Source organism: Natator depressus, chromosome 8 (genome assembly GCF_965152275.1).
Source record: "Natator depressus isolate rNatDep1 chromosome 8, rNatDep2.hap1, whole genome shotgun sequence".
Lineage (NCBI taxonomy): Eukaryota > Metazoa > Chordata > Testudines > Cheloniidae > Natator > Natator depressus.
The window spans coordinates 106,665,477-106,691,459 of record NC_134241.1 but is presented as its reverse complement, the minus strand read 5'-3'; the positions used below and the strand labels follow the sequence as shown (position 1 = coordinate 106,691,459).

The following is a 25,983-nucleotide window of genomic DNA, read 5'->3' as shown; positions in this document are numbered from 1 at the left end:
TGTTCTAGCAGTAGGGTGGAGGCTTGCCAGGCCATCTATTCGGCAGCCTCCTCCGCCCGAGTCAACTGGGTCAAGAGCTCTGGCTTGGCGGTAGGGGACTGGCGGCAGGTGAGCTCCCTCCCACCCGCGCTTCAGACTATCCGGTGGAGCACGAGTCCGCTGCTCTACCTTGGCGTTTACCTTTCTGCCACGCACCCTTCTCCGCTGGAGAACTGGCAAAATTTAGAAGGCGGGGTGATAGAGCGGCTCCGGAAATGGATGAGGCTACTCCGATGTCTCTCCCTCCGAGGGAGAGCACTGGTGCTTAACCAACTAGTCCTGTCCACGCTCTGGTACCGGCTCAACACCCTGGTCCCGGCCCCGGGTTTCCTGACCAACCTCTGGACATCGATTCTAGAGTTCTTTTGGTCAGGACTGCACTGGGTCCCTGTTGGGGTTCTTCATCTACCCCTGAAGGAAGGAGGACAGGGCCTGAAATGTCTGCACACTCAGGTCCATGTCTTCTGTCTCCAGGCCCTGCAGAGGCTCCTCTATAGTGCAGGTAGTTTGACATGGAGCATACTAGCGCATGCTATCCTGCGCCGCTTCCAAGGGCTCCGATACGACCGGCAGCTCTTTTATCTCTGTCCGAGAGGTTTTCTGCGAGACCTCTCTGGGCTGCCGGTCTTCTACCAGGACCTCCTCCGGACCTGGAAACTGTTTTCAATGACCAGGTCTGCGACGGCCACCGTGGGAGCGGATCTCCTCCCGGAGCCCCTGCTACATAACCCCCAGCTCCGTGTGCAGGTGGCGGAGTCCCACTCGGTGCGCCAGAGTTTGGTCCTGGCGGAAGTCACGAGAGTCGGAGACCTCCTGGACTACGACCGAGGAGACTGGCTGGATCCCCTAATGCTTGCTCAGCGCATGGGGCTCTCCAGACCTCGTACCCCCCGGCGCGTACTTTAGGAGGTGAAGGCCGCTTTGATTCCCGCTGCTTAGGCTTATCTCAACCGAGCCCTACGCGAGGGTGCACCCCGCCCACCCTCTACCCCAGGCCCACCGGACCTTTCAGTTGGGCCCCTAGCCCGTAGATCCCAACAAACCCCTCACCCTTTCACTGCGAGCTGGCTGCACGAATTGCAGCCGGTCAGCTTTCAAACCGCGCCAAGGAAACATCTATACACACTCACGCTTCGCACCCTTCACGCCCTCACCCTGGTGTCCTGCCCTCATACAAAGTGGCGGGACCTCCTGCCACCTTTGGAGGGTGAGCAGCCCTGGTGGGCCAGCCTGTATTCCACCTTGGTCCCGAGGCCCGTCGGGGACGTTAGTTGACGGCTCCTTCATGGAGCTGTGAGCACGGGAGTGTTTTTGACGCAGTTCACCCCCATCCCGGATACTTGCCCTTTTTGCAACGTGAGGGAAACCCTGGCGCACGTATATTTAGAGTGTGCCAGGCTGCAGCCCCTTTTCTGGCTCCTCACGAATATTTTATTACACTTTTGGCTGCACTTTTCCCCTCACCTTTTTATTTACGCACTCCCCATCCGTGGCCCCACAAAGTCGTGGGATCTCCTGGTTAACCTCCTCCTAGCTCTAGCTAAAACAGCCATCTATAAAACCAGAGAGAGGCAGTTGGCCAATGAAGCGGCCTGCGACTGTAGGGCCGTTTCCCGATCCTCAGTACATTCACGTATCCGGGCGGAGTTCCTCTGGGCGGCATCCACCGACTCCCTTGATGGCTTCGAGGAGCGGTGGGTGCTGTCTGAGGTTCTCTGCTCGGTGACCCCGTCCGGTTCTCTCTGTCTGACCCTTTGATTGAGGGGAAGAGCGAGAGACTCCAGCCCCAGCCATTGCCGCTGTGGATACCATCATCACCGTCACCTAGGAAGGGTCCTATCACACGTGGGTGTACATCCCCCCCACCAAACTGCCTACCCCACAGCCGTGCCCATCTTGTCGGGCACTCTCAGGAGAGGAATAATCAGTGACACTGGGCATGGCACTAGGTAACTTGAGGGGGGTGGAAGACCACGAGTGTCGAGGAAGCCCCCCCCCGCTCTAGGCCACCAGGTAACTCAGGAGGGTGGAAGACCATGAGTGTCGAGGAAGCCCCCCCGCTCTGGGCCCAGGCTAGCCTGAACACTTCTCCCTCCTGAAGGCTGCTGTGTTATACCTTGCGTTTGCTTTTGTTTTGTTGCATAGTTTTGTTTTTTCCTTTTTGGTGATTTTTTGTAAGTGTTATGCAAATAAAATTCTTTTCTGCTTCAAAAAAAAAAAATCAGTAGGAAAGGGAGTTGCCCCCTCCAGGAAAAACCACAGGGGAGAATCTCCAAAACTCCACTCCAAGGAGTGGTGGGAGGCCAGAGCCATCAGTGCACAGGCCCTGTACATCAGCCCCAGCCAGTGCCTACCCCCCATTCCCTGGCAGTGAGTTCCATTGGAGCCATGGTAGCAGCGACTCCTGGTGGTCCTGGTTTCTCCTAGGACCCCTGGGAGGCTCCACAGGGCCCTGGCCATATTATCTCTTCTGCTTACGGTTTGTGGTGAGGGAGGGTGGAAGAATAATGTGCATCCCAGCCCACACAGTCTGCACCCCTTCCCCCACTTTGGAGCTGAACCTGTGCAGGGGCCTCTTTGGGGTCTGGGGGTGGTGAAGAGAGACCAAGAAGGTGGCTTACTCCCCCGACCATGCAGCAGAGGGTCAGTACGTACTAAAGCCCCTCCCTACCTCAGTTTTGGAAGGGGGAGAGGGAAGGAGACAATCTGTGTCAATAATTATATTGACGACTTAACGGTAGACCAAAAAACTGCACCCCCATAGCCAGCTGGGGTAACTGAGGCTCAGAGAAGGGATTTTCCCACTCAGAGCTGGAGGCAATGCCAGGAAGGGTGCCCCTGTAACCCACACATCTCCTGGGTGTGGTGTTCTGTCCCATCTAGTGGCACTGAGACCACTTAGAGAGAGAGAGAGAGATTAAGGAGTCTGCTCTACAGCCTTAGCTAACAGCCATATGGCTTTGAGGCTCATGCACTAAGCTCCAGAGGTCCCAGGTTCGATTCTGCCTGCTGACGACCGGGGTCTGTTGGTGTTACACCCCCACAGCTTAAACTTCCAGTCCCTGTTGCCTGTCACAGTGTTTCAGGTAACAGAAGGGAAGCAGCCTGTTTCATGCTGAAGATTACACAGGGGGCTGGGGCAGTTTGAATTCAAACTGGAACAGATGCAGAGAAGGGCTACTAGGATGATGAAGGAAATGGAGAGCCTACTGTACAAGAGGAGACTGGAAGATCTTGGCTTATTTAGCGAAACAAAATGAAGACTGGCGGGTGATCTAATTGCTCTCTCTACATTTATCAGAGGGATAAACACCAGGGATGGAGAAGAGCTATTGGAGCTAAAGGAAAATATTGGCATCAAAACAAATGCGGCTAAACTTGCCATCAGTAACTTTAGACTCAAAATTAGAAGCTTTCTAACCATCAGAGGAGTGGGGCTCTGGAACAGCCTCCCATCAGGAGCAGTGGGGACAAGAAAGGTAATTGGTTTTAAGCTGGAGCTTGATAAATTTATGGGATGATATGAAGGGGTTGCACACAGCAGATGAGCACGGGACTGGACATGATGACCCAGCTGGTCCCTTCCAGTCCTATGTTCTTTACTGAAGGGGTGGGGAGCTCCCAGCCTTACAGGTCTTCCTGCTCCCCCCTGCTGCCCTTCTAACTAGGCTAACTGAAACCCTCCTTGTAATGGGCTTAGTAATGAGTTACCCTCTAGCTTCCTCACGTGAATCATCACTAGGCGCACAGTGCAGTCATTGCCCCCAGGCCTCAGTAATAACCAACAGGACCAGTTTAAAATCCTATAGCACCTTTATGGATAGCAGAGCAGGCAGAACACAGTCCTGATTGCTGTTTTCAGCATCAGCTGCTAGTGGCAGGGGAGCCTTGCTCTGAGGGCATGCCAGGCACCAAGCCTCATGGATGGGACAGGTGAACTGTGGATCCAAAGGTATAGATAGCAGGGGAAGGCTGCCACCTCCCCACGTCACCCAGCTACACTGCAGAGAGCACCGTGCATGCACACTCTGCTCTCTCTGGCCGGACACACCACTGTTCCCAACACAGCTACCTAACTGCTTCTGCATGTGTCCCACACTCAAGCGGGAGAAAGAAATATTCCTGGGTAACAAAGGTTTCAGAAATGATTTTCAGACAAGAAAATGGGGCTATCTGTCCTTTTCTATTTTATTACCATGTATTACTTGTACAAAGCTAGTGCCTGAGGGATGTGGTCTCATTCTCTCAGGCAAACGGACATGAATTGCTGCTGCTTTGGCTATTGAAGGCCGTTTCTCTGACCTTGCCTTGGGCTGTCTGGGACCATTGTGCCAGGATTTCTCATTTATGTTCTTTGGAGTCTCACTTGAGCTTGTATGCCACCATCCATGGGGACAGAAACCATTCCGAAGCTTAAAAGCAACAGTTAAACCAGTTTAAATGTGTCTACATTGGCAGATTGTACCTGTTTCGCTAAATCAATTTTGAAATTAATTTATACTTTTGTGGTGTACATAAAGCCTCCCACCCGGATTCTCAAAGCCATCTGGGCACCTAAGCCTGTTGATGGGCAGGGGGCAGGGTTTTCAAACGTGCCTAATTCCCATGGGCACCTAACTTCCCTCTCTGGTGCGGTTCTTTCTCCAAGCTCCCCGGAAGAGCTGGGCACCGAGGCGCCTGCCCGCCTCCTCAGGCGGCGACATGGGGTAAAGCGCTGGCCAGGTGCGACCGGCGCGGCGCGGCCCCCGAGCTCCCTGGGAGCCGCGCGGCGGGGAGCCGGGGGCGCGGAGCCTGGGGGCGGGGGGGCGCGGCGGGGAGCCTGAGCCTAGGGCTGTAGGCCGGGAGTCGGGGCCGCGCGGCCCGGGAGCGGGGGGCCGGGAGCCGGAGCCGGGGAGCCGGGGGCGCAGAGCCTGAGCCTAGGGCTGTAGGCCGGGAGCCGGGGGCGGGGGCCGCGCGGCCGGGCCCGGGAGCGGGGGGCCGGGAGCCGGGGGAGGAGCCGGCGGTTCTGGGGCCAGCGGCGCGCTCAGGGGGGTCCCTCGACTTCTTCCTCCCAGTCAAAAATGAGCCGAACCCGCCGCGCCGCGTCTCCGCCCCCACTCGGCCCTGGCAGGCGCGGCGGGGCCCGGGGCGCGGCAGGATGAGGCGCCGGTTGCGACCCGGCCTCGGCCCCCCCAGGCTCCCGGCGCCCGGCCGGCCAACACCGACCCCCAGGCAGGCGCTTCCGGCCAATCAGCAGCCTGGGTCAGAGGTCACCAGACCGTGGCTCGGGTCAGGGGTCAAGCCCGAGTCTCACGAGATGGACGAGGCTAGCGTCGTCTCAGGACTAAGCCCCGCCCCGAGTCCGTGCGGGCCAATAGGGACAGGGGGTTGGGTCGGGTCGCCATGGTGCCGGCGGCAGTTGGGTTTGAAGTGGCCAATGGGGGCTTGGGGCGCCAGGTTTAAGCGGCGCGAGGGGGCGGAGCTTCGAGAGTGGAGACTGACTGAGGGAGCGTGAGTGAGGCGTCCCGCTGTCCCCGGTGGTGCGTCCCTGGAGTGCCCCGCGCCGGTCTCTGCGGTGAACGCCCGGCCCCGCCGCGGGCCGGTCTCTGGTCTGCCCGGGGGGGGGCGGCGGCGGCGCGCGCCGTGTGTGCGCGTGCGTGCGTGTGTGCGCGCGCCCGTCCGTCGATCTGGGGGGAGCCGGGGCGGGCGCGCGGGGGGTGGGGAGCCGGGGGTGGGGTGGTCGGTCTCTGACTCACCTGTCGCCCTCTTTCTCCCCCAGGCCGCTCTCCCCGCCATGGCGCAGTTTGTGTTCGAGAGCGACTTGCACGGTCTGCTGAAGCTGGACACCCCGATCCCCAACGCCCCGCTGGCGCGATGGCAGCGCAAGGCCAAGGAGAGCAACGCCTCCGTTGCTGGCCCCGGGCCCAGCCCTGCCAACGCCAGCAGCACTGGCCTCTCCCCCATGAAACCAGCCAACCGGCCCCACAGCACCAGCAAAACCCCCTCCAAAACCCCCGGTGAGTCAGAGCTGGGGCTGGCGCCCCGGTGCGTGGAGATGGGTGAGCAGAGTTAGCCCTGCATCAGCCAGCCCGTTGTGTGGGAAGCAGGGCACCAGCGGCCTAGCTCAGGTCTCTCCTTTGACGGGGCACAGAAGGCCACTAGCGAAGCTAAGTCACCATGGGCTGATAGAGTACTGTCAGGGATCGAAAACTGGCAAAGAGGAAACAGAATAGGGTTAGTCAGTTCTCCTTGTGGTTTGTTATGTTTACTACTGATCTGGAAAGGGGATGAGCAGTGAGGTAGCACAATATGCAGATGACACAGCTACTAGGATAGTCTGGACTGGAGAGAACTGTGAAGAACTTCCGAGAGACCTGAAGAAGTTGTGTGAATGGGCAGCACGATGCCAAATGGATTCCTTTGTTGCACATTGAAGGGAGAAACTTAAACTCCTCATATACCTGATGGGCACTAAATTAACTGTCAACCCAAGAAAGGGAGCTTGGCAACACCAAGGCAGCTCTAAGTGTGCAGCTGTGGTTTAAAAAAAAAAAAAAAGGGGTTAGGAATGGGATGGTGAATAATAGAGGAATATTCTAATGCAGTGGTCCCCAAACTGTTTACCTCATGCCCCCTCCCTTATCCCTGTATGTGCCCCCCCACCCCCCATATCTGGGGCTGGGAGCGGGCCACAGCTCGGGCGGGAGGGGGAGATGTACAGGGGTAAGGGGGCTGAGGCTGGGGCCAGGAGCAGAACTAAGGGGCACTCCCTCCCCACCCTCTGTGGGTGCTAGCCTGGGCCCCAGCTGTGTCCCCCTGAATGTTCCTCTGTGCCCCCTCCCGGGGGGGGTACCCCACAGTTTGTGAACCTCTGTTCTAATACATTTACCTAAATAATTGGTGTAGCCTTATCTGAATACTGTGTACGGAACTGGGCACCTTGTCTCTTCAGTAGCGCAGAACTAAAGGGGGCTCGGAAAAGCAATGATCAGTGGTCTGTGAAAGCTCTTCTGTGAAGAGAGATTAGGAAGACTGGGTTTGTAACCTTAGAGTATGAATGGGATGGAGAATATAATAAGTGTACATGCATATATGCATGAAGGAGGGCAAAAAAACCTCTTCCTGGAGAGGGAAGATCAGGAACTCTAGTTCTCCCTGTCACATAACACAGAACAAGGAGGATGTTCGATTACTTTGAAAAATGGGGCGACTCTCAACCAGTACAAGGGAAAAACATTTTTTTCATAAAACTTTAGACTGTGGAACCCACTGCCACAGGAATCAGAGGCCAAGGACTTGACGCAATTCAGAAAGGAATGGACATTTTTATGGATATCAAGAATATTCAGAGTTAACATTATTGACAAATTCTAGAAGGGCTATTTTAAACTTTGCATGTCAGAGTTTAAGCCAATCTCTATTAGTGATGGTCAGAAGACCTATATGGGGCACATCTGCTACTTGGGGGTGGTTACACCTTTCTCCGCTGCATCTTGAAGTGGCTCTGTTAGAGAGGACACTGAGGTAGGTGGATCTTATTGTCTGATCCAACATTTTGAATTCCTACGTAAGGACTCCTGGCTCTGGGGTCTGTAAGTGGCTGCAGTCACAGTGACTGGGCTCTGGTGTTGCTGAGCTCTGCACAGTGGATACTGGTGACCTTCTACATGACAGTGCCACCAGTCTGTCCTTGGTCCCTCTCTAGAGGAATCTCTGTTTGGCTGCACCTGGAGAGGACTGAGAGGTATGTATAAGTTGAATGGCGAGTCTTTGAAACAAGTTGAGGCTCTTCCTGGAGCTATGAGTGATGCTGCCTGCTGTTGAAGCCATTGCTTTGGAGTTCATAGTGTCGCTTAATGAAGTTAAGCTGGGACCCAGGCCCTTCTAAGATGTGCTGAGGTTCAGAGAGGACCAGCAGCACATGATCATTGGATTGGAGGCAGCTGGTTATCTACTGCATCAGCCTCTTCCCATCCAGTCAAGATCCTGGGATTTGTTTGTGTGGCTGCACTAGAGCCTCCAGGCTGGCAAAACACCAACACCTGGAAAACATGGTGTACAGCCAGCAGTGCCTGAGGGCCTTTGAGGCAAATACTGTCTATCTTGGCCCTTGCTGGGCAGTTTGCTTCAACTAACTGCAGATGGAATGGCTCTCTTCTGTATACAACACAGGTAAATCAGGATCCAAAATCCAGAGCACACCGACCAAGGCAGGCAGGGACCGCTACATTCCCAACCGCAGTGCCATGCAGATGGAGGTTGCTAGCTTCCTCTTGACCAAAGAGAATGATTCTTCTGAGGATACACCTACCAAGAAGGTGAGCAACGCGTTCTCCTAACAGCCAGTCTCTCCTAATCTTCTCCTGAGAAGCAAACTTCGGCGTATTCACACTGCTGCACGATGAGCAATTGGTGTGGTGCTCGCATCTGCAGCACTCCTCTTTATGGAGTGAGGCATGAAAAGTGGTGGCTGGAATGGGTAGAGCTGTACAAAGTTATTGCAGGAGACTTGGGTTGTGGCCCCTAGGTACAAAGAGTGAGGGCAGAGTGTGCTTTTTGTTTTGTATTATATAATGCCTTGGGACCCTTGGCTAGCCTGCACTGCATCTGGCAGGTCTGAATGCAAAACTTCTGGAAGGCTAATGAGATTTGCCCACACAGAGCTGGCTATTCCAGGCTCAAAGCTTGAGGACTTGGCTGCATAAGGAAATTCCACAGAACTTGTTGTGGAATAAGCTATTTAGCAGTAGCTATGGCACTGTAGAGTCACAGCCTATATTATTCTGGAATGACTTCTCCATATAGGCAAGTCCATGAAGCAGTTGTACAAAGCCAGTCCCTTGTGGCCATATTTCCACACTGGGAAAGGGATGCAAAAAAGGGCCAATCTGGGGGCAGCTGGTACACTACAAAACTGGCCAAACAGAGGACAGCTTTTCAAGTGAACTAGGGGCAGCCTGGAGAACTGGCTTGCATGCAGCTGGTTCTCCAAGCAAAGCAGCATACCATCTGGAGCAGAGGGAACTACCTTAAGCTGATGGCACAGCTGGGGCCATGGGGCCACTGAGCTGTTGAGCTACATTCCTGTTTTACCCGTATTCCCTCTGAATGTGGTAGGAAGACTCAAGTTTGCCTGAGAGGATCTGTATATCTTATCTACAGGAGCAACAGAAGGCTTGGGCGCTGAATCTGAATGGGTTTGATGTGGAAGAAGCAAAGATCCTCCGGCTTAGTGGGAAGCCTCAAAATGCCCCAGAAGGTATGCAGGGTTTGGGGGTGATCTGAAAGCACCTCTGTGCTGGAAGGGAAGAAGGGCTCCTTTTTCCTCAAAGGAGGGGTGCATAACAGAACCCTGACTGGTATCCTGTGTACTCTCCCACCCCAAGCAATGGGATGTGTGCAAGTAGCTGTGTACCCAACTGAGCTCTGGAACACCATAAGTTCCTTAATAGCTTTCCTTTGTGGTCAGTGGCTTACTGGCATCCTGGCCACTGCACGCCTCTCAAGTCTAAGCTGAGCAGTAGCTGCACAAGTCAGTGATTGACACTGCAAACAGCAAATCCTCCCTAAAAATTTGCTTTTGGCCCAAAGCTCCTTCAAGGAAAGGCTGCAGTAGAATATTGAGTAGCCCCCACCCACCCCATACTATCCTTGGTTTAAGTCATGCTTCAGTTGAACTGTTAATTAACAGGGGATTGGGGGAAAAGTGAAATTTCCCAAGCCCACCAATTTGAATCTGGTTTCAGCAGGTAAAGTGGCTGCCATCTGAAGGTGGCTTGATAGGTTGCATAAAAGGAGTTTCAGAGTAGCAGCCGTGTTAGTCTGTATTCGCAAAAAGAAAAGGAGTACTTGTGGCACCTTAGAGACTAACCAATTTATTTGAGCATAAGCTTTCGTGAGCTACAGCTCACTTCATCGGATGAGACTCATCAGCTCAGGCTCCTAGTGGGCAGGTGTCATAACACCACAGCTTGTTCCGCTGGCCTGAAGCAAGTGCATCTCCCTTTTAAGGCTTGTCTTTGCCTTCAGTGGAAGACTCCCTGTGCCTAGGTGAGCCACACGTTTGCCAGGATGAGTTGGAAGAAACTATCTAGTGAGTAACCATTGCTGTGTCTCTGGCTTACAGGTTACCAGAATAACCTGAAAGTGCTCTACAGCCAGAAAACAACACCTGGGTCCAGCAGGAAGAATGGCAGATACATTCCCTCCATGCCAGACCGGATCCTGGATGCGCCAGAGATCCGTAACGACTACTGTAAGCGGGTTCTCCTGCTATGTGCAGGGCCCTTGTATTCCTGTCCATACTAGTATTTGCTACCCCCCTGTGCTGTGACATTTATAGAGGGCACAAGGGTGCTACCTGCTGCTTCTTCACCCTGCATGAAGAGGTTAAACAAGATCAGACTTAAGAATTCTTGCAATATCTTTGATACTATCTCCAACTCAATGCTGTCACTTGGTGTCACTGTCACTGGTTGGCTATCTTCCAGTCCATTTGTCAGTCCATATGAGTGTCCCATTGTAGCTAATTCTAAGTAAGATTTTGAAAGTGTCTCTCCATAGGATCCTGGTCTTGTTCACACCTTGTTCTTTTCACCCGCTCTGTTCTTTGCTTTGGCTAGCAGGTTCTTTTTTCTCTGACCTCAGACTTCTCGTAACTTGCAGGCCATTCCCCTCTGGAAGTCTGTCCTAAGACTTGTTCCGCTAGGGACTGAAATTAGCCTGAGCAGGCGCTTACTGCTGGGATTGCTCTTGTTTGAATGGTGCCTCTCCCTTGGTTCTGTGACTGCAGAACCTGGTGTACTCCCAAAGGAGTTCTTCAGCAAATCCATTAGTGTCTCAGTCTCTCTCATCTAGATCTGCTGGCTTATATGTTTAAACTTGGATGCTGTTGAGCAGAAGGGGCAAGTCCCTTGCTCTTCTTGAAGAGGAACTCAAAAGTCAGGCTTAAAAAGGGTTCAGTACAGGCCGTTTTCAATTGTAATTAACTTCTGCGCGTCCTTTGTGAGTGGGTAGCTCTGGTCCCCATCTCCTGATAACTGAAAGTGCCTCTTTCCCCTATACTCCTCTTGCTGGCACTGACTCTGTTCTCCTTATTACCCCGACTCTGAATGCTCCTGTCTGGCTGCACTTCCACTTCAGGACAAGTTGTTTCTACTCTCAGGCCTCTGATTATTCCCTCGGGAAATCACACTGGCAGCTTGTTTCGTGCCTCAGCCTGTTGGGATTGTGGTGGCTTTTACCACTTTCTGTTGCACCTCATTCAGAAGGCCAAAGATAGGTGGGGAAATGTGTGCTTTTATGGCTGCCGTTTCCTTCATTGTGCCGTGGAGGCTGGGTTCCTCTCTGACAGAGGGGATGCCAAAAATTCCCTATAGGAATGAGGGGGCTTGGGTTCAGTCATCAATCCCCCTACCCCAAATCAGCTGCTTTAGTGAGATGGTAGCTCCACCTAGGAGCAAGGTGGATGGGGTAAAAATAGCAGAAAGTGCCTGTTCTCAGCCAAGACAGGGCAGCTCCCTTCCTTGGCTCAGCAGTTTGGTCCTAGAGGAACAATGGAGCCTTCTCTCAGCTTGGTCACTGCTGTGTCATTGGCACTCTTAGGGCACACTAACACACAGGCTGACACTGGGTGGCTTGCTGGATAGTGTCTGTATCTAACCTTATAGGAAAGGGAGTTCAGAGCTTCATGCAACTGGACTGGAATGAAAAGCTTCAGTGCACTGATCCTGTTAGCTAGGATTCCAACATGCTACAAGGCCAATCCCCTACCTGTAGAGGGCCATGCACACCTGTGGCACTATGGAAATCTGGTGTAGGTGGGAATTCCTGGTCCATCAGCATTGGGGGTGAAGAAGCGGGGGGGGGGGGGTACTCTTGCCATGGTGCTGAGCCAGGCTGCAGGCAGGACTTCCCTGGGGTATTGTAATGAGCAACGGGCATAGTGTGTGACCTCTGCTTTGTCTTCTGATCTTAGATCTGAACCTCATTGACTGGAGTTCCCAGAACTTCCTGGCTGTGGCTCTGGATAACTCTGTGTATCTGTGGAATTACTCCTCTGGCGAGATCATCCAGCTGCTGCAGTTGGAGCAGCCAGATGACTACATCTCATCAGTGTCCTGGATCAAAGAAGGAAACTACCTTGCTGTCGGCACTAGCAATGCTGAGGTCCAGGTGAGAGGAATCCCGCAGTACAGGGAGGGAAGAGTCTTTTAAATAGAGGCTCCTGCCCCGGGACCGTTGTTGATGCCATTAACAACTGCTTCTTTGAGCAACTAGTCCTGGAACCCACAAGGGGGGAAGCAATTCTTTATTTAGTTCTAAGTAGTACACAGGATCTGGTCCAAAAGGTGAATATAGCTGAACCACTTGGTCATAGCAACTGTAATGTAATAAACTTAACATCCTTGAAGAGGGGAAAATACCAGCCCCCCTCCCCTCCCCAACAATAGAATTTAAAAATCCGAAAAGAACTGCACAAAAATGAGGAAGCTCCTTAAACAGAAATTAAAAGTAACAGTGACGAGTGAAATGCCCACAAGCTGCATGGAAACTTTAAAAACACCATAATAGAAGCTCGCTACATGTGTACCCCAAACTAAAAAAAAAAAAAAGTCAGAGGACCAAAAACCACCACCATGGCTAAACAGAGTGTAAAAGGCATTCAGAGATCAAAAGACTTCCTTTAAAATTTGGAAGTCAAATCCCATTGAGGAAAACACAAAAACTTTGGCAAGTCAAGTGTAAAAGTACCAATTATGTTGGCCACAATAGAATTTGAAGAGCAACTAGCAAAAGACAAACTAACAACAAAAATTGAGTGCTTCAGAAGTAGAAACAATCAGTGGGGCCACTGGATGATCGAGATGCTAAAAGCATTCAAGGAAGATGAGGCCATTCCAGAGAAGCTAAATGAATTCTTTGCATCAGTCTTCACTGCAGAGGATGTGAGGGAGATTCTCACACTGGAGCTAGTCTTTTTAGGTGACAAATCTGAGGAACTGAAATCTGAGGAAAATTCAGAGTTCCAGATTGTGGGTTCAATAGAGGTTTTGGAACAAACTGATAAATTAAACAGTAATAAGTCAGCAGGACCAGATGCTATTTGCCCAAGAGTTCTGGAGGAACTCAAATACAAAATGGCAAAACTAACAACTGTGATATGTAACCATCATTTAAATCAGTTTCTGTAATAGATGACTGGAGGATAGCTAATGTAATGCTGATTTTTTTTTCAAAAAGGTCTCCAGAGGTGATCTTGGCAATTACAGGCCAGTAGTCCTAACTTCAGTACTAGGCAAACTGGTTGAAACTAAAACAGGATTATCTGACACCTGGTCAACATGGCTTTTGCAAAGGGAAACCATGCCTCACCAATCCATTAATTGTTTGAGTGGGTCAAACATGTGGACTGGTGTGATGCAGTGGATATAGTGTACTTGTACTTTCAAAAACCTTTGACAAGTCACTCATCAAGGGGTCCTTAGCAACGTAAGGAATCATGAGATAAGAGGGAAGGTCCACTCTTGGATCAGTAACTTCTTAAAAGATAGGAAACAAAGGGTAGAAATAAGTGGTCAGCTCTCTCAGTTGAGAGAGGTACACAGCAGAGTCCCCCAAAGATCTATACTGGGATCTGTGCTGTTCAACATATTCATAAATGATCTGGAAACAGAGAGAAACAGTGAAGTGGCAAAGCTTGCAGATGATTCTAAATTACTTAGGATAGTTAAGTCCAAAGCAGACTGCGAAGTTACAAAAGGATCTCACAAAACTGGGTGACCAAGAAAATGGCAGATTGCATTTATCAACACTGAATTTCAAGTAATTCCCATTGGAAAACATAATCCCAACTATGCATACAAAATGATGGGATCTAAATTAGCTGTTACCACTCAGGAAAGATCTTGGCATCATCATAGATTCCTAGATATCATGGATAGTTCTCTGAAAACATCTGCTCAATGTGCAACAGCAATCAAAAAGGCTAAGTGTTAGGCATCATTAGGAAAAGGGATAGATAAGACAGAAAATATGCCACTACATAAATCGATGATAGGCCCATACCTTAAATATTACATACAGTTCTGGTGTCTCCATCTTAAAAAAAGGTGTATCAGAAGTTGAAAAAGTAGAGAGAAGGGCAACAAAAATGATGAGAGGTCTGGAACAGCTTCTGCATGAGGAGAAATTAAAAAGACTGGGACTGTTCAGCCTGGAAAGGAGGAGACGAGGGGGAGACAATAGAAGTAGGGCTGTCAATTAATGGCAGGTAACGCACGTGATGAATCGCACTGTCAAACAATAGGACACCAATTGAAATTTATTAAATATTTTGGATGTTTTTCTACCTTTTCAAATATATTCTATTACAACACCGAACACAAAGTGTACAGTGCTCACTTTATATTATTTTTGATTACAAATATTTGCACTGTAAAAATGATAAACACAAGAAATAGTATTTTTCAGTTCACCTCATTCAAGTACCATTGTGCAATCTTTATTGTGAAAGTGCAACTTACAGTTGTATCTTTTTGTCACATAACTGCACTCAAAAACAAAACAATGTAAAACTTTAGCGCTTACAAGTCCACTCTGTCCTACTTCTTGTTCAGCCAATCACTAAGACAGACAAGTTTGTTTACATTTACAGGAGATAATGCTGCCTGCTTGTTATTGACAATGTCACCTGAAAGTGAGAACAGGCATTCACATGGCAATGTTGTAGCCAGCACTGCAAGGTATCTACATGCCAGATATGCTAAATATTCATATGCCCCTTCATGTTTCAGCCACCATTCCAGAGGACATGCTTCCATGCTGATGATGGTCATTTAAAAAAAAAAAAAAAGCATTAATTAAATTTGTGACTGAACTCTTTGGGGGAGAATTGTATGTTTCCTGTTCTGTTTTACCTGCATTCTGCCATGTATTTCATGTTGACCCAGTACATGTTCATTTAAAGAACACTTGCACAGCAGATTTGAGAAAATGCAAAGAAGGTACCAATGTGAGATTTCTAAAAATAGCTACAGCACTCGACTAAAGGTTTAAGAATCTGAAGTGCCATCCAAAATCTGAGAGGGATGAGGTGTGGAGCATGCTTTCAGAAGTCTTAAAAGAGCAACGTTCAGATGCAGAATCTACAAAACCCAAACCACCAAAAAATAAAATCAACCTTCTGTTGGCATCTGACCCAGATGATGCAAATGAACATGCATCGGTCCGCTCTGCTTTGGATTATTATTGAACAGAACCTGTCATCAGCATGGACTTATGTCCTCTGGAATGGTGGTTGAAGCACAAAGGGGCATATGAATGTTTAGCACATCTGGCACATAAATACCTTGTGACGCTGGCTGCAACAGTGCCATGCGAATGCCTGTTCTCACTTTCAGCTGACATCGTAAACAAGAAACGGGCAGCATTATCTCCTGCAAATTGTAACTAAACTTGACTGGCTGAAGTAGGACTGAGTGGGCATGTAGGTTTTAAAGTTTTACATTGTTTTATTTTTAATGCAGTTATTTTTTTGTACAGCATTCTACATTTGTAAGTTTAACTTTTATGATAGAGATTGCACTACAGTACTTGTATTAGGTGAATTGAAAAATACAGTAACTCCTCACTGAACATCCTCTTGGTTAATGTTTCGTTGCTGATCAATTAGAGAACATGCTCATTTAAAGTTGCACAATGCTCTCTTACAAAGTTGTTTGGCAGCCCCCTACTTTGTCTACTGCTTGCAGAAAGAGCAGTCCGTTGGAGGTAGCTGGTGGGGGCTTGGAACCAGGGTGGACCAGCAGCCCCCCATCAGCTCCCCGCTCCCTTAAGTTCCCTGTGCAGCAGCCACCCGGCAGGCTAGCAGTTGCCGGCAGTTCAGCTGTCCCTCCCCCCGCTGCTATGTGCTGCTCCTGCCCTCTGCCTTGGAGCTTCTCGTGGGAGCCTCCTGCTTGCTGTGCCGGGCAGGATGGGGGAGGGGAAGGGGGTGCTAATGTCAGGGTGTCCTCTGCTTACCCCATCTCCATAAAGCGGGGTGGAACGTGACAGGGCTCAGGACAGAGGGAGCTTCTGGCAGTAGCTGCTGTCTCAACTTGCTGAGCTACTTCAAAAGGCAGTGTACTGAGTGGGGTCAGTGTACTTAAAGGGGCGATGTGCATCTCTCTCTCTCACACTCTCACACACTGTGTGTCTCTCTCTGCCATCCTGTCTCCCCTCTCTCCATTTGTGCTGCCTTGCAGAGTGTGAGGCTACATTTAACAACGTGTTAATCCTTGAGGGCTCAGCTGAGTGCTAGTTCATTATTTAGCAGTAAGGCATTCCCCAGGAAATATCCCACTGTCGCCACCCTCTGACTTCACCACCTCAACCAAGCTTCACATTAATCATTGCTGTGTGTGTGATTATTTTTTTTATATATATATATATATATATATATATTACATATTTTTCCCCCCGGAACCTTCCCCCCCCCCCATTTACATTAAGCAAAAAGTGAATCCAATTTCCCCATAAGAATTAAAGTAGCATTTTTCAGTAACCTAACTACAATGTTAAGCAAGGAGTTACTGTACTATTTCTTCTGGTTTTTACCATGCAAATATTTGTAATAAAAAATATGAAGTGAGCACCTTGTATTCTATGCTGTAATTGAAATCAATATATTTGAAAATGTAGAAAACAATCCAAAATATTTAAATAAATGGTATTATATTGTTTAATAACACAATTGTCCAAACTTCAAACTCTCTGGGCAATGCCTTCTAGTGGGTTTTGTGAAGATGGCACTGGATTGTTAACACTTGATAATTAATTGTGAAGGTCCCTAATATACATCTAGAGTTTCCAGCTGTCTCATGGGCATTGGGTATAAAATTCTTTGGATGGCTCCCCCATAGCCTAGTGCACTGAGAGGTTTAAACGCCATAGCCTTCAAGCAAAGGGATCCAGGATTTGACAGCCAAGGTATGCACCAATGTGACAAGGGCTCTATTCTCATCTCCTTACACAATTAAGATAAATGACTGCTCTTAATGTCTCTTTGCAGCTGTGGGACATACAGCAACAGAAACGGCTCCGAAATATGATCAGCCATTCTTCCCGTGTAGGGTCATTGAGCTGGAACAGCTACATTCTTTCCAGGTAAGGACATGACCAAGGCATGGCAAAACAGGCTTTGAGCCCCCTGCTCTAGATGAACAGGTGGAAAAAAACCAAATTGACTCTGCATGTGCTCAGTGATCTGTTCACAAAGCCAGCAGTGCAGTTCTGCATGGACCCACTTCAGCATAACCAGGGCACAGATTCCCCAGATGCCAATAGAAAGTGAGTGAGGTCCTGGTGAACAGCCCATTTCTGCCCTGGGCTGCTACAACTCCTCCCTGGTGCCTGGCCCAGCTTGGGGGAGAGACCCGACTATGTCAACACATCTGGTTAGAAGGGGCTGGATTTAAGCCCCGAATGTAGGGGCAGTGGGAGGGCCCTCCATTCTCCATAACCTCTGTATGAGTCCTCTGCAATGCAGTCCCTGCTGCTGTGTTCAGCTGTCTCCACTAGCAGGTGACACCAAGATTACAGCATCACTGAATAGCGGCCCTTGCTGAAATCCCTGTCCAGACACTCTGTAGTGGGAGCCCCTTGGAGCAGTGGTGTATAGCTCACAAGCACAATACCACCCTGACTCAAAACTTCCCTCTGCAGTGGGGCGAGGACCGGTCACATCCATCATCATGATGTCCGGGTTGCTGAGCACCACGTGGCCACGCTTGCTGGCCACACGCAGGAGGTGTGTGGGCTCAAGTGGTCACCTGATGGCCGCTACCTGGCCAGTGGAGGCAATGACAACCTGGTGAATGTCTGGCCATGTGCCCAAGGGGACAGTGGTGACTTTGCTCCTGTGCAGACCTTCACTCAGCACCAGGGTGCTGTCAAGGTGAGTGGGTGGCTCGTGTGAGACTTGTTTGGTGTGCACAGGGCACAGAGTGATGCAGCAGCTGCTCAGTTCTACTTTCCTCTGTCAGTGCACTGGCAGAGTTTCCATCTGTTGGAGAGAGGCTTCTCCTGGGACATACAAAGAATCTGCCTGCCAGTGCTGCTCTAATGCATGGATGGCAGAACTGCTGTGGCTTGGCCTGACCTATAAGGGCAGTGGGGAACAAGCTGTTCTTGCATGTCTTATGACTGGTGCCTCTCTCATAGGCTGTGGCCTGGTGCCCATGGCAGTCAAATGTCCTGGCCACAGGCGGTGGGACAAGCGACAGACACATCAGGATCTGGAATGTGTGTTCAGGCACCTGCCTCAACGCAGTAGATGCCCACTCCCAGGTGAGCTTCAGCACTGACTCTGTCCAAGACTGTGCTTTGGCACGGTGAGCAACATAAGTGCTGCCAAGGGATGGAACCTGAGGGCCAGTGCCTGGGATACTCCCCAGGAGAACATGGGGGATGTTGTGGGGGAGGTTTCTTGTCTCTGGATGGGGGTGGATGTTGGGTACTACTGCAGTGTCTGTGCCCCTTCTTTGCGGGCTCTTTTGGGAGGTAAGGAGCTGGTCCCCAAACTACTCTACACCTGGTCAGTGACCTCTTGCTGCTGGTCTGCGACCTGCCAGTGTAATAAACTGCCTCCCTATAGGTATGTTCCATCCTTTGGTCATCAAACTACAAGGAGTTCATTTCTGGTCATGGCTTTGCGCATAATCAACTGGTGGTGTGGAAATATCCTACCATGGCCAAGGTTGCAGAGTTGAAAGGTAGGTCTACATCCTTTGCTGTGCAGTCCAGGAGCAGCTGAGAGGGTTGGGATCCAGGGCAGTGGGAAAGGGCTTGGCTGCGTCCAGACAGATCCTGAAAGTAAAGTCACTCTCCAGTCTTCGTGAGAGCAGCATCAGTGTGCTAGTGAGATGGGGCAATGGCAGCAAGGCATGTCCTGCTGGGAAGTGGCTCCACCCTAGGGGATGCTGAGGGGTCAGGTCTCCTTTGAGTTCCTCTGTGTTCAGCCTTCCAGAGCTGCCCAGGTCAGCCTGAGCATCAGCTGTGTGGGATGGAGTCTGTTTATGGGGGGAGAGCAGACTGAACTTATGTGACTGGGCATAAGTGGCTGAAAAGGACTCGTATTGGTGAGGGATGTGAGCAGAGCCCTGATAGTGCAGCTCCTCCTTCCCCAGGTCACACAGCCAGAGTCCTGAACCTGACCATGAGCCCAGATGGCTCAATAGTGGCATCTGCAGCTGCTGATGAAACATTGCGGCTTTGGCGCTGCTTTGAGATGGATCCAGTAAAGAAGAAGGAGAAGGCAGGCAGTGCCAAGAGCAGCATCATTCACCAGGGCATCCGGTGAGCATGGGAGATGCCACTGGCAAGAGAGATGGGGCTGCATTTTGTACAGTATTTTAAATGTCAATAAATACCTTAGTCTGCTTTTATAGAGTCTGATGGAATAAGTGTCCCTGGCTTGTCTTGGGATCAGACCTCTTAGGAACCAAACACAACCACCTGCCACTGCTGGACCCTGGCAGCCAGTGATCCAAAGTCAGCCAGCCACAGGAATAAGGGAAGTGGTTAGCCAAGGAGCTAGGCTACCTGCCTGGAGCCCTTCCCAGTCTGGGAAGAACCCTCCTAACCAAATCCCTTCTATACTGGCTACACAGCTCTATACTGGTGAGGGTGATGACCCAGTGCCTCCCTACCTGCAGTAACTAGACTTTGGGTGTCTGGTCAGTAGATCTGACCGGAAAATGTCAGGTTCCATTTTTAACTGGACTTTCTGGTCAAAAACCAGGCACTTGGCCACCCTATCATCAGCAACCAATGTGCAATAAGTGCTGGGAACATGTTGGGGACAACTTCTGCTTTCTTAGGGTGGGGGAAGTAACCATGGGACAGCTGGGTTAGACTCAATTCTGACCAGCAGGGAGGAATTTGTTGGTCTAGATGAAATTACTAAAGGTGGGTGCACAACTGGGTGAAAGACTGTACTGAGAGTAGTTATCAATGGCCTGGTGTCAAACTGGGAGGGGAATGATGGAGGGGGGAGCCCCAGGTGGCTTTCCTACACTCCCAGCAGGGAATGGGGAGGTGAAAAGCCCCAGGTGGCTTCCCTTGCACTTTACGGAGAAGAGGGAGTGGTGGTGGTGGTGGGCAGCCAACCAAGAGCCTGTGGGGCAGCTAGGCCCCTGGGAGGGAGCCATGGGTGCTCTGGGGCTGGAGAACTCCCAGGGAAAAATTATCAGGTGCTCCACACCCACCAGCAACCAAGCTCCCCACTCCTTGCTGCCTCTTCCCCCGAGGTCCCACACCTGCCTTGCCTCTTCCCCCAAGGCGCCTCCCTCCTTCTTTAGTTGGGGATTGGTCCTGCTTTGAGCAGGGGGTTGGACTAGATGACCTCCTGAGGTCCCTTCCAACCCTGATATTCTATGATACATTTTTGTCAGTGAGGGTAATTAACCATTAGAACAATTTACCAAGGGGGAGTCTCTATCACTGACAAATTTTTAAATCAAGATTGGATGATTTTCTAACAGTTCTAGGAATTGTATTAAGGCTGTAAGAACTGCCATGCTGGGTCAGACCAATGGTCCCACTAGGCCAGTAACCTCTCTCCCACTGAGGCCAGTCCCAGAGCTTCAGGGGGGAGTAGTTGCACCATAACCCTTTTGGAGAGACAGCCAACCTTGTTTTGCCCATCTGGTACAGGGGACGGGAGAAACCCTGAGCATGGGATTACATCCTTGACCATTTTAGCTAATGGCCATTGATGGTCTTATCCTCCACGATTTTATGTAGTTCTTTCTGAACTGTTATGTTTGGTCATCACAACATCCCCTGGCAGTGGGTTCCACGGTTTACTGTGCACTGTATGAAAAAGTATTTCTGCACATTTATATTAAACCTGATGCCTGTTAATTTCATCAGATGACCCTCCACTCCCACATGCCCCCAGTTTTTGTATTGTGCAAAAGGATACACAACCCTTCTCTATTCATGTGGTTTTTTTTCATCCCATTCATGATTTTCTAGACCTCTACCCTATCCTGCCCTTAATCATCTTTTCTAAACTGACCTTCCCTAAATAGTTTTTAGGCTCACCTCATATGGAAGCCACTCCATTTTTGTTGGCAGGCTCTGAACCTTTTCCAGTCCCCTGTACTGTTTTTGAGACGGGGTGATGAAAACAGGACACACTATTCAAGGTATAGGCACACCCTGGCTGTATATAGGGGCATTTTGCAATTTTCTAGCATTTGCTTAATAATTCTTAACAGTATTAGCCATTTTGACCACTGCTGCACCTTCATCTGAACTTGTTAGCGCACTAGCCCCGCTGACTTGACCATCTACTTTAGCCCCACCTCCGCACAACTCATAATTATACTTATAGTTGGGATGATTTTTTTTCCAGCGTACATTACTTTCCCTTATCAATGTTGCATGTCATCTGCCATTGAGTTGCCCAGTCACTCAGTTTTGTGAGATTTCCCCTCTAACTTTTCATGCTCACTTTTGAACTGAACAATCTTGAGTGATTTTTGTATCATCTGCAAACATTGTCCATTCCCTATGGGACCCTTCCCTCTCAGCCCAGACAGTTTACGTTACTTCAACAAATGCATTCTGAAAATCTAAGTACGCTATATCCACTTTATCACCCTTGGCAATGTGCTTGTTGACACCCTCAAAGAATTAGTGAGGAATGATTTCCCTATACAAATGGTGTGGTGAGGCTTCACTAACAGTGTATTAATCTAGGTTAGTGTTTCCCCACTGGTGTGCCATCAGGCCCAAACTGGTGTGCTGTGAAATTTTTTGAAAAATGACATTGTGGGGAGAAGCCTCTTCATAGAATCATAGAATGTCAGGGTTGGAAGGGACCTCAGGAGGTCATCTAGTCCAACCCCCTGCTCAAAGCAGGACCAATCCCCAATTAAATCATCCCAGCCAGGGCTTTGTCAAGCCTGACCTTAAAAACTTCTAAGGAAGGAGATTCTACCACCTCCCTAGGTAACGCATTCCAGTGTTTCATCACCCTCTTGGTGAAAAAGGTTTTCCTAATATCCAACCTAAACCTCCCCCACTGCAACTTGAGACCATTACTCCTTGTCCTGTCCTCTTCTACCACTGAGAATAGTCTAGAACCATCCTCTCTGGAACCACCTCTCAGGTAGTTGAAAGGAGCTATCAAATCCCCCCTCATTCTTCTCTTCTGCAGACTAAACAATCCCAGTTCCCTCAGCCTCTCCTCATAAGTCATGTGTTCCAGACCCCTAATCATTTTTGTTGCTCTTCGCTGGACTCTCTCCAATTTATCCACATCCTTCTTGTAGTGTGGGGCCCAAAACTGGACACAGTACTCCAGATGAGGCCTCACCAATGTCGAATAGAGGGGAACAATCACGTCCCTCGATCTGCTGGCTATGCCCCTACTTATACATCCCAAAATGCCATTGGCCTTCTTAGCAACAAGGGCACACTGCTGACTCATATCCAGCTTCTCGTCCACTGTCACCCCTAGGTCCTTTTCCGCAGAACTGCTGCCTAGCCATTCGGTCCCTAGTCTGTAGCTGTGCATTGGGTTCTTCCGTCCTAAGTGCAGGACCCTGCACTTATCCTTATTGAACCTCATCAGGTTTCTTTTGGCCCAATCCTCCAATTTGTCTAGGTCCCTCTGTATCCTATCTCTGCCCTCCAACGTATCTACCACTCCTCCCAGTTTAGTATCATCTGCAAATTTGCTAAGAGTGCAATCCACACCATCCTCCAGCTCATTTATGAAGATATTGAACAAAACCGGCCCCAGGACCGACCCCTGGGGCACTCCACTTGACACCAGCTGCCAACTTGACATGGAGCCATTGATCACTACCCGTTGAGACCGACGACAATCTAGCCAACTTTCTACCCACCTTATAGTACATTCATCCAGCCCATACTTTAACTTGCTGACAAGAATACTGTGGGAGACCATGTCAAAAGCTTTGCTAAAGTCAAGAAACAATACATCCACTGCTTTCCCTTCATCCACAGAACCAGTAATCTCATCATAGAAGGTGATTAGATTAATCAGGCATGACCTTCCCTTGGTGAATCCATGCTGACTGTTCCTGATCACTTTCCTCTCATGTAAGTGCTTCAGGATTGATTCCTTGAGGACCTGCTCCATGATTTTTCCGGGGACTGAGGTGAGGCTGACTGGCCTGTAGTTCCCAGGATCCTCCTTCTTCCCTTTTTTAAAGATTGGCACTACATTAGCCTTTTTCCAGTCATCTGGGACTTCCCCCGTTCGCCACGAGTTTTCAAAGATAATGGCCAATGGCTCTGCAATCACATCCGCCAATTCCTTTAGCACTCTCGGATGCAACTCGTCCGGCCCCATGGACTTGTGCACGTCCAGCTTTTCTAAATAGTCCCTAACCACCTCTTTCTCCACAGAGGGCTGGCCATCTACTCCCCATGTTGCAATGCCCAGCGCAGCAGTCTGGGAGCTGTCCTTGTTAGTGAAGACAGAGGCAAAAAAAGCATTGAGCACATTAGCTTTTTCCACATCCTCTGTCACTAGGTTGCCTCCCTCATTCAGTAAGGGGCCCACACTTTCCTTGGCTTTCTTCTTGTTGCCAACATACCTGAAGAAACCCTTCTTGTTACTCTAGAACACTAGTGCCTGCCAAACATCCAATGAGTGTAGCCTCTGCTCTCAACTACTGGCTCTGGTCAGGGGCCCGGTTCTGGCAAACCCAGACTTTGACAAGCCCTTTATGGTGTTCACCAATGCCTGACACCGGGCTGGGGGCGGTGTTAATGGAGGAGGATGAAAAGGGGGAGACACACCCCATTGTGTACCTGAGCAAGAAGTTGCTACCCCGGGAGCAGCACTATGCGGCCACCGAGAAGGAGTGCCTGGCCATGGTGTGGGCCCTTAACAAACTAGAGCCCTATCTCTTCGGGCGACACTTCACCGTGTACACCGACCTCTCCCCTGACCTGGCTACACCAGCTGAAAGGAGCCAAGGCCAAGTTCCTGAGGTGGAGCCTGTTCCTGCAAGATTATGACATGGACGTGGTCCATGCAAAGGGACGTGCCAACATGATAGCGGATGTGTTGCCCTAGAGAGGGGGCCCCAAACTTCCCCAGGTCACTGGTCAGAGTGACCCCACTCAGTTCAAAGTGGGGAGAGATGTGATGCAGCAGGGAGGGGGGAGTGTTGACCTGTGAATGTGGCAGGGGAGTTTCATTGGGGACGGGCTACCTGAGAGCCCATAACCTGAGCCAGGAGGGGGTTGGGGGCCAGGTGACACCTTTTGCCCAGGAAACTGAGCCCCCGCAGCAGTATCATGGCCTGCAGCATTTGCTAGCCACGGGGCTTCGGGTGCTCCCATTGCTGATACTGGGGCACAGGCTGCTCTGCCCATTTGTTTCCAGCAACACCCTTAGGAGGCATGACTAGGTGCAGAGCACTAATGCTCCTATTTAGCCCCCATATGCTGGTCTCTACTCTCAGCTGGGCAAGGTCGGCCAAAAGTGAGCAAGACAGACCAGGCTGTGAGTGCTCCAGAACCAGCAGCAGCCCCAGCTCCATATTGTGCTGTTCAGCCTCACTTTCACAACGCAAAGGAGAGGGGGTGAGCCAGGGCCTCCATCTAGCTTGTGGCCTGGCCCAGGGCTTTAGACTCTGTCACTTCAGAGGGAAGGTTGATTGTCTACCTTTATCCAACCTGGTAGAGCAGCAATACGCAGGCTGAGGCTTGTGAGCCCCAAGTGCCTCTTTAAGGTGTCATCTGAGACTTTTTGCAGACCATGACATTAGAACACTGATTTAGCTCACAGCAACCCTCCTCCTCAAGATAGCACTTTTCATTGCTAGCTCTCGAAGGACTTCACAATCTTTAATGTACAGCACTTCGCAGCCCCTGGGAGATGGGAAGCATTATTATGCCCATTTCACACATGGCCCACTCAGGCTCAGTGACTTGCCCAAGGCTCCCGAGGAAGTCCACGGTGGAGCAGGGACTTGAACATCCCTCATCCTAAGCCTGAAGGGGATCAGCTCGTTACTTTAGAATAACTTCACTTACCCCTACACAGTGCTGAGCTCTCAGCTCTCTCTAGGACCAGGGGGGTGTTGTCAATGGCTCCGTGTACAGCCACGAGCCAAAGAAACAAGGCGGCAGTAGTTACAGAGAGAACACATGGAAAGCATTGCCTCTCCACTTCTATGGCTCAGGCCCTAGGCTAGCACCCCTGCCAGGATGCGGCACTTGGATTGTCCTGACACCGCAAGGAGAAGGGAGTCAGCCTGGCCCAGAAAGCTACACCTGGGAGAGCTCCAGCTAAGGAGAGAAGAAAAACATTTGGACTAAACCATTTGGAGAGATGACACAAGTGACTGAACAGCTCACAAGGGGCTTTCCCCTTCCCATGAATCGAACCCAGGGGGATACCTCAACAGATACTGCTGGGGGAATTCTGCACCAAAAAGTTTTAAAAATTCTGCATATTTTTTGTCAAAACAACACAATTTTATCACACCAGCTTCAGTTATTTTGGTAATTTATTTCAAAATACCAGTCAGCAAGTATGTCTGTAACAACACAGACAACCACGATTTCCTCAGGAGTAGAGAGCTAAAGAAACCCCTACAACAACCCAATTCCTGTTTCACTGTAATTGCTTTTGTTAGGCACCTCAGTCTGGGTGTATCACATATGCGAACTGGGCACATCTTGGGGGAAAACTCTACCCTTTGGGTCTCAGATACCCACACACAGAACCCAGCTGCAGGACACCGAGATCCCAGGGATCCAGAGAGAAACAGCCTGATGCTGGGTCCCAGGCTCGTACGGTGTTTCCTACATGTTGCCTCCTTCCTTTAGGAAATGCTGGGAACCACAGCTGCCCCAAACCCTCCAGCTTCTCCCCCCCCCCCCCGCCCATGTCCTGTACAGTAACTCCCCACTTAAAATCCTCTCACT

At 50.2% G+C, this 25,983-nt stretch overlaps 1 protein-coding gene across 4 annotated transcripts; it reads left to right on the top strand.

Moving 5' to 3' along the window:
• Window positions 1-4,633: 4,633 nt before the first annotated feature.
• Window positions 4,634-19,424, top strand: CDC20 (cell division cycle 20). Of its 4 annotated transcripts, none has more exons than XM_074961940.1 (11): window positions 4,634-4,761; window positions 5,798-6,035; window positions 8,191-8,336; window positions 9,181-9,277; window positions 10,145-10,273; window positions 11,996-12,192; window positions 17,069-17,163; window positions 17,722-17,953; window positions 18,220-18,345; window positions 18,653-18,770; window positions 19,185-19,423. In XM_074961940.1, the coding sequence occupies exons 2-11, from the start codon at window positions 5,813-5,815 to the stop codon at window positions 19,355-19,357; spliced, it is 1,536 nt and encodes a 511-aa protein (XP_074818041.1). In that variant the 5' UTR covers window positions 4,634-4,761; window positions 5,798-5,812; the 3' UTR covers window positions 19,358-19,423. The 4 variants fall into 4 exon arrangements, with proteins under 4 accessions (XP_074818041.1, XP_074818042.1, XP_074818040.1 ...); XM_074961941.1 differs by having other exon boundaries at window positions 4,674-4,745; window positions 19,185-19,424; XM_074961939.1 differs by lacking the exon at window positions 4,634-4,761 and adding an exon at window positions 5,446-5,558 and having other exon boundaries at window positions 19,185-19,421.
• The last annotated feature ends 6,559 nt before the right edge of the window (window positions 19,425-25,983 follow it).

Coding starts and splice junctions, on each gene's coding strand:
- CDC20 (XM_074961941.1), top strand. CDS start 5,813: ATGGCGCAGTTTGTGTTCGAGAGCGACTTGCACGGTCTGCTGAAGCTG. Junction 9,278..10,144: donor GCCTCAAAATGCCCCAGAAG/GTATGCAGGGTT, acceptor TCTGGCTTACAG/GTTACCAGAATAACCTGAAA. Junction 18,771..19,184: donor CAAGGTTGCAGAGTTGAAAG/GTAGGTCTACAT, acceptor CTCCTTCCCCAG/GTCACACAGCCAGAGTCCTG.